General features: G+C 40.8%; 1 protein-coding gene across 1 annotated transcript in view; it reads left to right on the top strand.

Annotated features, from left to right (window-relative positions):
- ERICH6 (glutamate rich 6) overlaps positions 1-12,738 on the top strand; it is a 46,740-nt gene extending 34,002 nt beyond the window's left edge. The window contains exons 12-14 of the mRNA XM_023232076.2: positions 3,359-3,514; positions 5,624-5,852; positions 12,468-12,738. Of these exons, the coding sequence (XP_023087844.1) occupies positions 3,359-3,514; positions 5,624-5,852; positions 12,468-12,731 (649 nt within the window). The 3' untranslated portion in view covers positions 12,732-12,738. The remainder of the gene's footprint in view (positions 1-3,358; positions 3,515-5,623; positions 5,853-12,467) is intronic.
- Positions 12,739-14,098: the final 1,360 nt, after the last annotated feature.

Genomic DNA, 14,098 nt, shown 5'->3' with positions numbered 1-14,098 from the left:
GGGTGCAAGCAATCCTCCCGCCTCAGTCTCCTAAATGGCTGGGATTGCAGGTGTGAGCCGCTGTGTCTGGCCAGCATTTAAAAATAAATGTTTTTTGTTTTGTCTTTTTTTTTTTTTTTTTTTTTTGGCTATTCTGAATGCACTTCCTATGGGGTAGCCCTGCTCTGCAAAGAGCAATTAAAAAAAAGAGAGAGAGAGAGAGAAATGAATAAACATAAAAATATGTGGTTTTTGTTTGTTTTTTGAGACATAGTCTCACCCAGGCTGTAGTGCAGTAGTGGGATCTCGGCTCACTGCAACCTTCACCTCCTAGGTTCAAGCAATTTTCCTGCCTCAGCCTCCCAAGTAGCTGGGATTACAGGCACATGCCGCCACGCCCAGCTAACTTTTATATTTTTAGTAGAGACAGGGTTTCACTATGTTGCCCAGGCTGGTCTTGAACTCTTGACTTCAGGTGATCTGCTCGCCTCAGCCTCCAAAAGTGCTGGGATTACAGGCGTGAGCCACCACACCCGCCCCATGGGGTTTTTAAAAATATTTCTCTGTCTATGAGCATGTATATATATAAATTGATTCTTTAACTGTTTATTCATATTTTCTAACTGACTCCTTTACATAATGAAATTATACAATAATGTTATAAATATATGATAATGCAATAAATGTAAAGATACAACACCATTTTTCCCCAAAAAACAGGTAGCAACACCATTTTATAACCACATAGTACTTTATTATATAGATGTACTATAATTCATTTAACCTATCCGCTATTACTGAACAAAGGTGGTTTCACAATTTTTGCTATTATACACAACAGCTAAATCAACAGTTTTGTGCATACTTTGTGGCATAGTCACCACTTAGTTTCTTGAATTAAATACCTAGGGGTTGAGGCTGGGCATGGTGACCCAGCCCTTTGAGAGGCCACAGTGGGCAGATCGCTTGAGCTCAGCAGTTTGAGATCAGCCTGGGCAACATGGTGAAAGCCTGTGTCTACAAAAAAAATACAAAAATGAGCCGGGTGTCATGGTGCACACCTGTAGTTCCAGCTACCTGGAAGGCTGAAGTGGGAGGATTGTCTGAGCCAGAGAGGTTGAGGCTGCAGTGAGCTGTGATCGTGCCACTGCACTCCAACCTGGGCAACAGAGCAAGACCCTATCTCAAAAAATTAAATAAATAAATATATAAACAAATAAGCATATAGGGGTAGAAATTCTAGATGAATAATTTGGACATTTTAAAGCTTTGATAGATTTTGCCATCCCTCCATCCCAGAAAATGTATACTAGTTTACACACCCATGAGCGGTAGACGATTTTTAATACCAAAATTCAATATCTATTTCATAGAACACCAAGTTATTGATTGCTCGGACTTTCTGCCTGATGGCCAGGTCATTCATTTAATATTTATACTTTCTGAGCTGTTCAGATCCTCATAATATCTGAGGAAAGTAAAAACAAAAAGCAAAAAAATGAGGAGGCCTTTCACGAACTGAGAGCCTCCCCTTGTAGAAGAAAGTCATTTTTAGTTATCATTTCTGAAGTGTTTACTTAAACCCCAATAATAAGCCAGAAAAATGACTTTCACAGCATAGGAAGCATAATGAAGTTTTTGTTCCCTAGACCCTGTGAGAATGTGTAGGTTTTGTTTTAATTACATCAATAAATTTTAAATAATTTACCTGGCCTAAAGATTTTTTAAAAGTTTTTAGAGACAGAGCCCTGCTATGTTGCCTAGGCTGGCCTCAAACTCCTGGGCTCAAGTGACCTTCCCACCTCAGTCTCCCAAGCAACTGGGACTACAGGCTGTGTCTGTATAAAAACCATATAAAAATATATGGCTTTCCAACTTTTATTATGAATCATTTCATGCCCTGACTTTATTCCTCTTAGTTTTCTTGAAGGCTATGACTGATCTGCAAAATGATTTAGAATCAATCTTGCATTTATTTCTGGACTTCTAATCAGCCTGATTATGGAAATGAGTATTAACAGTTAGTGAATTATCTTCAGTATATTTTATTACTTTTGATGCTATTGAAAATAGAATTGCTTTCTTAATCTCATGTTTAGAATATCCACTGCTAGTGTATAGAAATACAATTTGTTTTTGTATATTGATCTTGTACAACCCTGCTGAACTCATTTACTGATTTTAATACATTATCTTATGAATTCCTTAGGATTTTTTATATACAAGAACATGTCATCTGCTAATAGGTACAGTTTTACTTCCCTTTCCAATCTGGATACTTTTCATTTCCTTTTTTTTCCCCCCAAACTTCCATGGCTAGAACATCTTTTTTTTTTTTTTTTTTTTTTGAGACAGAGTCTTGCTCTCTCACCCAGGCTGGAGTGCAGTGGCACAATCTTGGCTCACTGCAACCTCCACCTCCCAGGTTCAAGCAATTCTCCTGCCTCAGACTCCTGAGTAGCTGGGACTATAGGCACACACCACCATGCCTGGCTAATTTTGTAATTTTAATAGAGATGGGGTTTCACCATGTTGACCAGGATGATCTCAATCTCCTGACCTCGTGATCTACCCTCCTCATCCTCCCAAAGTGCTGGGATTACAGGCGTGAGCCACCGCGTCCGGCCAGAACATCTATTTATAGTGCAATGTTGAATAGAAGTAGTAACAGTAGACATTTTTGTTTAGTTTCTGATCTTACGAAGAAAGCACTCTTTCACCATTAAGTATGGTTTTAATTGTGGGTTTTTTTTAAATTAAAATATCAAAATTCTAAAGATGAAAAAAAAACTGTTTTGTAGAGACAGAATCTTACTATATTGCCCAGGCTGGTCTCAAACTCCTGGGCTTCAACAATCCTCCTGCCTTGGCCTCCCTAAGTGCTGGAATTACAAGCATGAGCCACCATGCCCAGCCCAGCTGTGGGCTTTTTGTAGATACTCTTTATCAGGTTGAGGACATTCATTTCTATTTGAAATCCATTGAGTTTTCTTATTATTAAGAGGGTTGAAACTTGTCAAATGCTTTTTCTGTGTTGTTGAGATGACTATGTGTTTTTTGCTCTTTATTCTATTAAGATGGTATATTAAGTTATTTTCAGATGTTAAACCAACCTTGCATATCTGGGGTAAACCCTACTTCATCATAGTGCATAATCCTTTTTATATTGTGACAGCTCATTTGCAAGTTTTTTGTTGAGGATCCTTGCATCTCACCAGTATATTCTGATCCACATAAAAAGCATAACATTTTTTGTATTAATGTAGTACCTCCCATTTTCAGAATGCTTTATCATTTCAGAGTGCTCTCATAAATTGAATTTGTTCCCAGAATAGTCAAGGAGCATTAGAACAATTTATATGACCTTATCTGATCTCAGCTATCCATCTGGAAACCTAGCCATCATTCGAGTGCCCAACAAGGTAAATGGTTTCACTTGTATAGTCCAAGAAGATATGCCCACTAACCCTGCTATCCTGGCAGTGCTGGATTCCTCTGGCAGAAGTTCCTGCTATCATCCCAATGGAAATGTCTGGTAAGCTTCTAGGTTCCTGCTGCTGCCATTTTGTGGCTTTCGTTCTGGGAAATTTTGTTTTTTTCTTTTTAAATGATAAGAATGGGTTTAAGAAGAAGTTAGTGGTCTTTAGATGGTAATGTTCAACTCAGGGTCATTTTTGGTTTACACCATTCCATATGCTTCTCAGTGGAAAAATCCCAAGCAACTATAAAAGTAAAGGTCATCGTATTATTTCTATACATAGTAAGAATATATGAACTATATAATTACAACATAGAAAAAACTTGATAAATGATATGGTAACTCTAAAGATTTGGGATGTTAACTGAGGCAGTCTCCAGAGCCTATGCCATTCTACTTCATCTATGTAAACAACTTGTCAATAGACAGTTGATACACTATGTTGTTATTGTTTGAGATACATTCCTAGCTAGTAAGCGTCCTATAGCCACAAGCAAGAACAATAACATACAGACAAAATATCCAGAGAAATTAAGATCCTGGTCCCAATTTAACCTACTATGTATATATTATGTGACTTCATATGATTTCATTTAGCCTGACAAAGTGAAATTTGGGTTCTAACTTCAAAACAGTTTAAACTTTCTGAACTTTTCAGAAACAGGTCTTTTCCTTTAAGTTATATACAGGTATAACAATCTCATCTCAGGAACTTCTGCCAATAATTGGCGAAGTCTATATACTGCTAGTCTTGAGAAAGTTAGGATACCGAGCTATTTGTGTTTTTTGTCTACAGCAGTAGTCAATTCATTACCACCATGTATATTGGAAAATTTCTATGTATCTTTCAGGATTCTATAGCAATTCTATGTTACCTCTGATGGAGTGCTATATTAATTGTCACCAATATTTGTTGGTTTCTAGACTGGAAACCAATAGGTTCTTCCAGATTGGTTTTATGAAGCCATTGCCCCGTGAACTGAACTCTCAGGCACCCTGAGATGGCTCCTTGATACTCTCATAGCCCTCTCTCTGCCTCTTGTGTAATAAGTCCATTTCCCTTGCTGGACGGACATTCCTTGAGGACACATCCTGAATCTTTGCTACTACATAGCAGCATATCTGTACATAGTGTAGACTCAAAGAATGCTTACTAAATAAACAAGGGACTGATTTATCCAGAAAATTTTAGCTAGATAATTATTTTCACCCAGATTTCAAGATAAAACTAAATCTTCCCTTCCCAGACACAATAAGATAATCACCTCGATTTCTCATTTGTGCTTTTGTTATTAGATTACTACCGCTGATCAATACTGGGGACCCGAGATGTTAGCTAGGGGTCCCCATGGCCAAGTCATCTAGTTTTAAAAAAAAATTCATTCTCAAATTAAGCCAACTTTCTGAGCACCCAGAACTGTATCTGTTCTCTCTCCTCAAGGTGGGGATGGTAACAGGGTATGAGAAGGAGATAACTGAATAGAATGGCACAGCAATTAGTACTGCCAGATCTCAGATGGTGAGGGGCTAAAAGTGATGTAGTAAAATGTAAGGCATTCATGGTCTGAAGAGATGGGGTCACCTAGTGGGTCTAAGGTCCACCTTTGCTCTGTCACAGACCTCTTCTCCACTGCAGTGATCACAGAGGTGTTCCCTGAGCCTCTGCCCCCACACTCAGCCATGATGGCAGGACTCGTGGAAGGACTCCTAGCTCCTCATTGGGCATTGCCAGAAAACAGCTCTCTTGTACTGAGGTCGACACAGTCTTCCCCAGAATTTACAGCCACAGGTCTTTATTTTGGTGTGGTGAAAATCTAAGCACTGGTCTTTCCTCCTCTTTCAGGATTAATCTACTCTTCTGTATCTTATTTTCTCCAGACTAAACCTTCCCTGCACCCTCTTCATCCTTCCAGACTCCTTCATCCCAGGTTGATCCTTTGGACCCATTTTAGTTTATCAGTATGAACTCAAATAGGATACAGTACTTCCAATTAGTGTAGAATTTAGTCATAGTATTATCACTCCTAAGATTACCTGAAGTTTCCACCACTCGTGCTAATTGCTGGCATAAACTGTTAGTCCCCTTGGCTAGCAAGTAACAGGGATAATTCCGGTATTTTATTACAGTGTTACTGTTTATGATTTTTACATTTCCTTCCTGCCCAGGGTATACATCAATATATTGGGAGGCCAATATTCAGATCAAGCCGGCAACAGAATAAGGGCTTGGAATTGGTCAAATTCCATCACTTCCTCACCCTTTGTTTCATTTAAACCTGTCTTTCTGGCTTTGAACCGTTATATTGGAGTCCGCATCTTAGAACAAGACAAGATTTCTATAACTTTTCTAGCAATGGGCCAACAGGCAAGAATCAGTGTTGGAACCAAAGTGAAGGTAGGTACATTTTTAAAAACAGTTTAAAGCATTTAAAATAATAATAAGAGTAAAATAACTTTTGTTAGTATTATTACTGATAGATTACCCTAGTGCATAATCTACTGTCCACTAGGATTTTGGAATTCAATGGACAAACATGTAGTGAACGCTTCCTATGGAATTGAGGCAGCTTTATTTTTCTTACTCTGAAACTCCTTTTAGTTCAGACTCAGATCCAAGTAACACTTATTGCATGTTTGCTCTGTGCCTGAGTAGGGCTGCTTTGGGGGTTTTGTTTAAAGATTTCATATTGTGTTTGTTTTTCTCCCTGCCATGGTAGAAAGCCTTGGGCTGCATCAGGAGACCTGAGTTTGAGTCACATTCAAGACCAATCATAAGCCCCTTTTCCTTGGAGACACTTCCCAGACCTCCAAGTCCTTCACCCAGTCAGCCTCAACCACATCCTTCTATGGGTTTTCTGTGTACTTGCCTCCATCTCCGTGCTTGCTGAACAGTGCTGCCTTTCCTACTGGATGGCAATCTCCTGAAAGGAAGAATATCTATCTGATTGACTTCTGTAACTCCAGTGCCTCTCCCAGGGCACAGCCCTGAGTACATTCTCAGTGACCGGCAATAATGCATGATGGTTAAGAACATAGAATTCAGGTTGCAGATTCTCTGTAGTTTCAAACCTTAGCTCTGCCACTTGACTGAGTGAACTTGAACTTCAGTTCCTTATCCATAAAATGGAATCATGATTCCGACCTTACAGATTGCTGTGAAGATTTGATGAGAATGCAGAGTACTAAGGGTGGTACTTGGCACTAAATAAAATAATATATATGTAGAGATGGATACAAATAGAGATGGATGTATAGCTAGCTATATACATAAATAACACATATAGTGTGTGACTTCGAATAGGTCCCTTAAACTTCAAGGACTTTTGTTCCATTGATTTCTTTTTCTTTTTCTTTTTTCTTTTTCTTTTTTTTTTTTTGAGATGGAGCCTCACTGTCTTCCAGGCTGGAGTACAGTGGCGCGATCTCGGCTCACTGCAACCCCCGCCTCCTGGGTTCAAGCAATTCTTTCTGCCTCACCCTCCTAAGTAGCTGGGACTACAGGCTCCCGCCACCACACCTGGCTAATTTTTGTATTTTTAGTAGAGACAGGGTTTCACCATGTTGGCCAGGCTGATCTCAAACTCCTGACCTCAGGTAATCCGCCTGCCTCAACCTCTGAATGTGCAGGGATTACGGGCATGAGCCGCCACGCCCGGCCCATTTCATCGATTTTTTTTTTTTTTTTTTTTGAGCTGCAGTCTTTCTCTGTCACCAGGCTGGAGTGCAGTGGTGGGATCTTGGCTCACTGCAACGTCCACCTCCCGGGTTCAAGCAATTCTTCTGTCTCAGCCTCCCAAGTAGCTGGGACTACAGGCACGCCACCACGCAAGGCCTGTTTCATTGATTTTTAAAGGAACACATGACTCCAAACTTCAAAGGTGCCTTCAACTTTTAAGTATGTGGAAATAGAATCTCAATATTTAACACAGGAAGGAATATCTCATGACCACCAAACAAAGGGGAGATTGCAGATTCAGGCAACACAGAGCGAGGGTCTGCAATGTGCTAAGCACTATTCCAGTTACTTTCAGTGAGTCTGGAAACTGCAGTCAAATTTTTAGGCTCCAGACAAACTTCTTTCTTGGTTAGAAATCTTCAGTATCGCCTCCTTTTGTTACATTACATCCATAGTAAATACATTTTTACCCAAAATATAAAGATACTTCTTTCTCCCCTCTCTCTCTCCCCCATTTCCTTCCCCCGCTCCCCCACCTCCCTTCCTTTCCCCACTTAGAAATTAATTTTAATCAAAAAAGAATTATTTTGATACAAAAGGAAGAGTTCATTATTAAAGTTTTTTACTTTTCTCATTGTTCTCACAATCACCCTTTAGGTTTTTTTTTTTTTAATTACAAGTGACTTGTGAATATATTTTTTATATTTAAAGATTTAAACAATACAGAAATAGACAATTTTTTTAAAAAAATGAGAATTCCATTCATTTCTTCTTCTATTCTAACTCCCTTCCCCAAAGTAATCACCACCCAAAATTTAGTGTGTACCTTCCTCCTTACTATGTATTTATAAATTATTTTATACATCTTTTTTTTTTTTTTCAGATGGAGTCTCGCTCTGTTTCCCAGACTGGAGTGCAGTGGCATGATCTTGGCTCACTGCAATCTCCACCTCCCGGATTCAAGCGATTCTCGTGCCTCAGCCTCCTGAGTAGCTGGGGCTATAGGCGTACACCACCACACTCAGCTAATTTTGTATTTTTAGTGAAGGCGGGGTTTCACCACGTTGGCCAAGCTGGTCTTGAACTCCTGACCTCAGGTGATCTGCCCACCTGGGCCTCCCAAAGTGCCGAGGTTATAGGCGTGAGCCACCATGCCCAGCCTATTTTATACATCTTTTTTAAAGCATAAAATCTAGATGATGTATATATTGTATTGTTGGAGGGGGTTCCTATTTGTTTTTGTTTCCCACTTAATAAGTATTGAAGATTTTTTTGTGTCTACATTTTGAAGAATATTGAATTTAAAACTGTAATGATTTCTCAGTGGCATTAAACACTGATGATCTCTTCTTCCTGGAATCATTTGTTCCCTTGCTTCCAAGACTATTCTCCCCTGATTTTCCTTGTACCTCACAAGCTGTTTCTTCTCATTTTTCTGGCCTGATTACTGTTCATCTCCCCTTTTTCTAAATATTGGAGGAACCCAGAGCTTGTCCTTGGGTTGTCTTTTCTCTATACTCACTCCTCAGATTATCTCATTGAGTCTCACTTCCTTGAATATCATCTGCATGCTGATAGCCCTTTAATTTGTATCTTCAGGTAGATCTCGTATGAACTCGAGACTTGCAAGTCTCTGATTCCAATTCAACATGCCCACGTGGATTTCTAAGAGGGCATTAAAAACTTAACACAGGCCAGGCATGGTGGCTCATGCCTGTAATCCCAGCACTTTAGGAGGCCGTGTGACGGGAGCATTACTTGAGACCAGGAGTGTGAGACCAGCTTGGGCAACATAATGAGACCCGATCTCTATGAAAGTTGTTTTTTAAATTCTCCAGACATGGTGGCGCATGCCTGTGGTCCCAGCTATTTGGGAGGCTAAGGTGAAAGGATAGCTTGAGCCCACGGTTGGTGGGGTGGGGGACAGGGTGTTCAAGGCTGCATGAGCCGTGATTGTGCCACTGCACTCCAGCCTGGGTGACAGAGCAAGACCCTGTTAGGAAGAAAAGAAAAAACTCAACACAGCAGAATTTGATTCCAACACATGATCCAGCCTCAGTCCTCTCCATCTCAGAAAATGGCAACTACATTCTTTCACTTGTTCAGGACAAAAACTCGGGAGTAGTTTCACAACTCTAAATGCTCTGTTTCACAGTCCCATACCAACTCATCTGTAAACTCTGCCTCCAAAATACCTCCAGAATCTCACACTTCTCACATTTTCCAGTGCTTTCATTCTTGTCTGCCTCTTTACCTGATCCATCTCTTGCTTGATTATTGCAATAGCCTCCTAATAAGTCTCCCTGCTTTTGGTCTTCCCAAAGTCTATTCTAATACTTGGAATGATACTTTGAAAACATAAGTCTGATCGGAACTATCCAGGGACTTCTAATTTCACCTGAGTGAAAGCCAAGGCCCTATAAAGGCTTGCGATGCTGTACACAATCTGGACCTCTTTCTTTGAATAGTCTGTCTGTATTACCTCATCTCATTCACTACTCCAGCCATACTGGCCTTTTTGCTATTCCTTGAAAATACCAGGCATGTTCCTGTCACAGGGTTTTTGCATTTGCTATCCCCTCAACCTAAAATGTTTTTCCCCCATTTAGCATGTGGCTGTTCCCTCACTTCCTTCAGGTTTCTGCGCACAGAGTCCTTTCCTGAGCAATCTATCAAAACCAGCCACACCCACCCCCACCTTCTCCCTAGCACTCTGAGTGCCTCTTTGGTCGTTTGCCACAAGTTTTAATATATAGTGCTGTCATTTTCTTTCACTTCTAAATAATTTAGAATACCTAGTTTGACTTCAATGCAGTAGTCACTGAATTTTCAAATAGATAAAAAGATTTACCCCTTTCTTGTTCGTTTCAAAATGGTCAGGAAATCTGACTTGTAGTTTTTTTCTTCCTGTTTAGAATGTATTGATATTTTCTTAGTGGTTGGTTGCATAATTTTTATATAAGTGTTCCATGTATATTTAACCAAAATGTTTTATAGTTTATTGGTACAAAATTCTATGTCTAGTTGTTCTAGTCACACCTCCCTTTCTATCCTTTTATTTTTATGTCATTGGATTTACTTCTGAGAAATGTATGAAAGTTTCCCAAAATGATTGTGAATTTCTTCATTGTTCTTAGTGTTTCAATCAGCTTTTGCTGTATGTATTTTGAAGCTCTGCGATCAGAAAATTAAAGATGCTGACTCTCTTCTTTGTGAGTTGTACCTTTCGCCCAGGCCAGCTCATTCTTTCCCCTCACTCATTCGCTCTTCAGCTGTTCCCGTTTTGTGCCCTAGTGTATTAGTGAGAGTTTTGTTTTTATTTTGACAATAAAGGTAGTAATATTATCAACATACGTTATTCCTAATTTCCTTTTTAGTAGCCTTTACCTTAAGTGCTGTTCCATCTGATGTTAAATTCTTACGCTTACTTTCTCTTTGTTAGCATTTGTCTGATATTTTTTCATCCTTTGATTTTCAACCTTTTTCATGTAGTTTTGAGTTACATGTTCTCTTGCAAATCACATATAGTTGGATTTTGTTGCTTTCCTCAACCTAATAGACTCAGTGGGTTTTTTGTTTGTTTGTTTTTAGAGACAGGGTTTTGCTCTGTCACCCAGGCTGGAGTGTAGTGGCGTGACCATAGCTCACTGTAACTGCAGACTCCTGGGTTCAAGCCGTCATACTGCCTCAGCCTCCCAAGTAGCTAAGACTACAGACATGCACCACCATGCCCAGCTAACAGACTCAGTCTTTTAATACACTATATTTTAATGGTTGGTTTAAAATTAACGTATCTTTTATAATATGCATAAAATTAACTTCCAAATCCTCTGGTTGTTTTTCTTCCTTAACAATATTCTCTCAAGTCCCTAAGAAAAGATTAACTATTTAAATATGGATAAATTTCCTAAAGTCTTTCTCTATCTCCTAATTCTTTTTCCTTGAGTATAAGTTTCTCTGATAGGTAAATCTGGTGCCTCTCTTTAGTGGCGTCAACTATTAGGTGATTCTCAGTCGTGCGTTCAACTTGGATTTGAGAATTCCTGTTTCCCTGTTCTGCTTACTAAAGTTTGCTTCAGATAATTGTGGAGACAATTTGTGCTGCTAAGGGGTAGAAGGCTAGCGCTGGTGCCCGCTGCCAGCCTCAGCCCGTGGGCACCAGTACTCAACACAAAGGAAAAGGTGAGGAGCCTGCCTCCCAATTGATCTGCCTAATGTTTACCTCGGATCCCCTCCTGCTTCCCATTTCTGTTACATTTGAGCTCAGAGTATATGTGTTTTTGCTTAGCGGTTTCATGTGGTCATTTCTCTCTATATCCATATGGTCTCATCTGCTTTTTGATGTTCAGGAATTCCTTAAAATTATCCTGCCGATGAAATCATTCTTATTCCAACCCCACTGGAAACAAAGGGGGAAAAAAGAAATCTTTTTTATTAGAGCCATCATTGACTTAATCTGTAAAAAAGTTTTCTGTCGTCGTATGATATTTGGGGTAAAGGATTCTGACCTATTCTTTGTTGTTTGTCCATCTCATACATTTTCCTTCCTCCATTTCTTCCTTTCTTTGGAAGGAGGAGTGAAATACAGAAATGATACTGTAAGTACCATCTTTTGCAAGTAAGTGGTCACTCAGCTTGCGGAGGGTAGTAGTTCTGCTTGCATTTAACCTGTCCCGGAGAGGCTAAATGCCCCTCCTAGGCTGGCCTTGAAGCTACAGACTGAAAACACCTCAGGCAAGACTGTCCTGGCAAATCCATTCAGTTTCTGCAGCTGCAGGAAGACCACACCTGCCTTGAATTGTCAAAAGCTGTGAGGGAGTGGGGAGAGCAGAGGCCAAAGAAGAGTAATGGAGAGGTTAATCTGGAATGGCCTCCTGGAGTTTGGGGCACATTTAGGAGCAGGAAAGGGAGTTTTCGTTTTTCCCAGTCCTACCTTCTCTGAGGAAAACTGCTCTTCTCAGTGCCTTCCCAGTGAACACCCAGCCTTCAGACCAGCACTCACCCTACCTCCCCAACTGGGCACTTTCCAGGCAAGGGACTGTGTCTGAGGCATCTTTGTGATCCCCTCAGTAGGTGCTGGTTAAACTACATGAATAAATTATAAGCTTTTGAAGGTATCCATATTCCATTTGGTCTCTCAAGTCTCCACAGCGTTTCAGCTCTTTCCTCATTCAGATTGGAATAACACCACCGCCCCTGCTTACGGATGAATTAGAGTGGACCGTCATCAGGGAATCCAACCCCACATAAGTGCCATGACTCAGCTCCTCCCACCTCCCTCCCCAGTTTCACTGCTGGACTCTGAGTTTCCTTCTCTTTCTCTTTGCTGAAAAGCTACCAAACCCTGAGGAGATTCCAGTCCTCCGATACATGAATGGAGATGACCTTCTTCTGCTGGCCAGTTTAATAAAGATCCGTCGCCTGTTTCATAAACTTGAAGGATGTGTGAATTTTCCCTCAAGCCAGGTTTGGGAAAAATTAAAGCAACCTTCCTACCTGTCTTCACTTGCTCTAAAACTAATTGCCCTCTGTCACAGTTCTGGTATAAAGCAAGATACAATGAAGACAATAAGAAATATAATAAATGAAGAAATTTAACCAAGAATGATGGTGCTTTCATTTGTTTTGTTGAGGTTTTTTTTGGTTGAGGTTTATTTGGGTGAAGGTTGGGGCGTGTGGTGGCTAATATCAATCAAGGATCAGCTTGATTGGATTGAAGGATGCAAAGTATTGTTCCCGGGTGTGTCTGTGTGGGTGTTGCCAAAGGAGATTAACATTTGCGTCAGTGGACTGGGAGAGGCAGACCCACCCTCAATATGTGTGGGCACCATCTAATCAGCTGCCAGCACAGCTAGGATAAAGCAGGCAGAAGAAGGTGGAACGAGCAGACTTGCCGAGTCTTCCAGCTTTCAGCTTTCTCCTTTTCTGGATGCTTCCTGACCTTGTACATCAGACTCCAAGTTCCTCAGCTTTTGGACTCTTGGACTTACACCAGTGGTTTGCCAGGGGCTCTCGGGCCTTTGGCCACAGACTGAAGGCTGCACTGTTGGCTTCCCTACTTTTGAGATTTGGTGAGTCAGACTCTCTTCCTTGCTCCTCAGCTTGCAGAAGGCCTAGTTTGGAACTTCACCTTGTGATGGTATAAGTCAATACTCTTTAATAAACTCCCCTTCATATATACATCTATGCTAGTAGTTCTGTCCATCTAGAGATCCCTCGACTAATACAGGTAGGATTCAAAAAAAAGTGTACAAAATGACTAAAATACCAAGAAATATGCTATATTATCAATTTATAACAAATTCTGAGCATTACTGGTTTACATTTTTTTTTTTTTTTTTTTGAGACGGAGTCTCGCTCTCTCGCCCAGTCTCGCTCTCTCGGCCAGGCAAGCTCTGCCTCCTGGGTTCACGCCATTCTCCTGCCTCAGCCTCCCAAGTAGCTGGGACTACAGGCACCCGCCACCTCGCTCGGCTAGTTTTTTTGTATTTTTTAGTAGAGACGGGGTTTCACCGAGTCAGCCAGGATTGTCTCGATCTCCTGACCTCGTGATCCGCCCGTCTTGGCCTCCCAAAGTGCTGGGATTACAGGCTTGAGCCACCGCGCCCGGCCTTTTTTTTTTTTTTTTTTTTTTAGAGATGGGGTCCCATTGTTGAAGCCGCATCATTTTCTGGGGTGATACCCAAGGTTCATTGCCTCATACCAGGAAAATTAAGCACACAGACAGACACAAGGAGTGAGTTTAAGAGCAGAGGTTTGTTAAGGCCGGGCGCCCGTGGCTCACACCTGTAATCCCAGCACTTTGGGAGGCCGAGGCGGGCAGATCACAAGGTCAGGAATTTGAGACCAGCCTGGCCAATATGGTGAAACCCCATCTCTACTAAAAATACAAAAATGAACCGGGCATGGTGGCACGCACCTGTAGTCCCAGCTACACGGGAGGCTGAGGCAGGAGAATCGCTTGA

The sequence above is a fragment of the Piliocolobus tephrosceles genome, chromosome 2 (genome assembly GCF_002776525.5).
Source record: "Piliocolobus tephrosceles isolate RC106 chromosome 2, ASM277652v3, whole genome shotgun sequence".
Taxonomy (NCBI): Eukaryota; Metazoa; Chordata; class Mammalia; order Primates; family Cercopithecidae; genus Piliocolobus; species Piliocolobus tephrosceles.
This window is presented reverse-complemented; position numbering and strand designations above follow the sequence as displayed.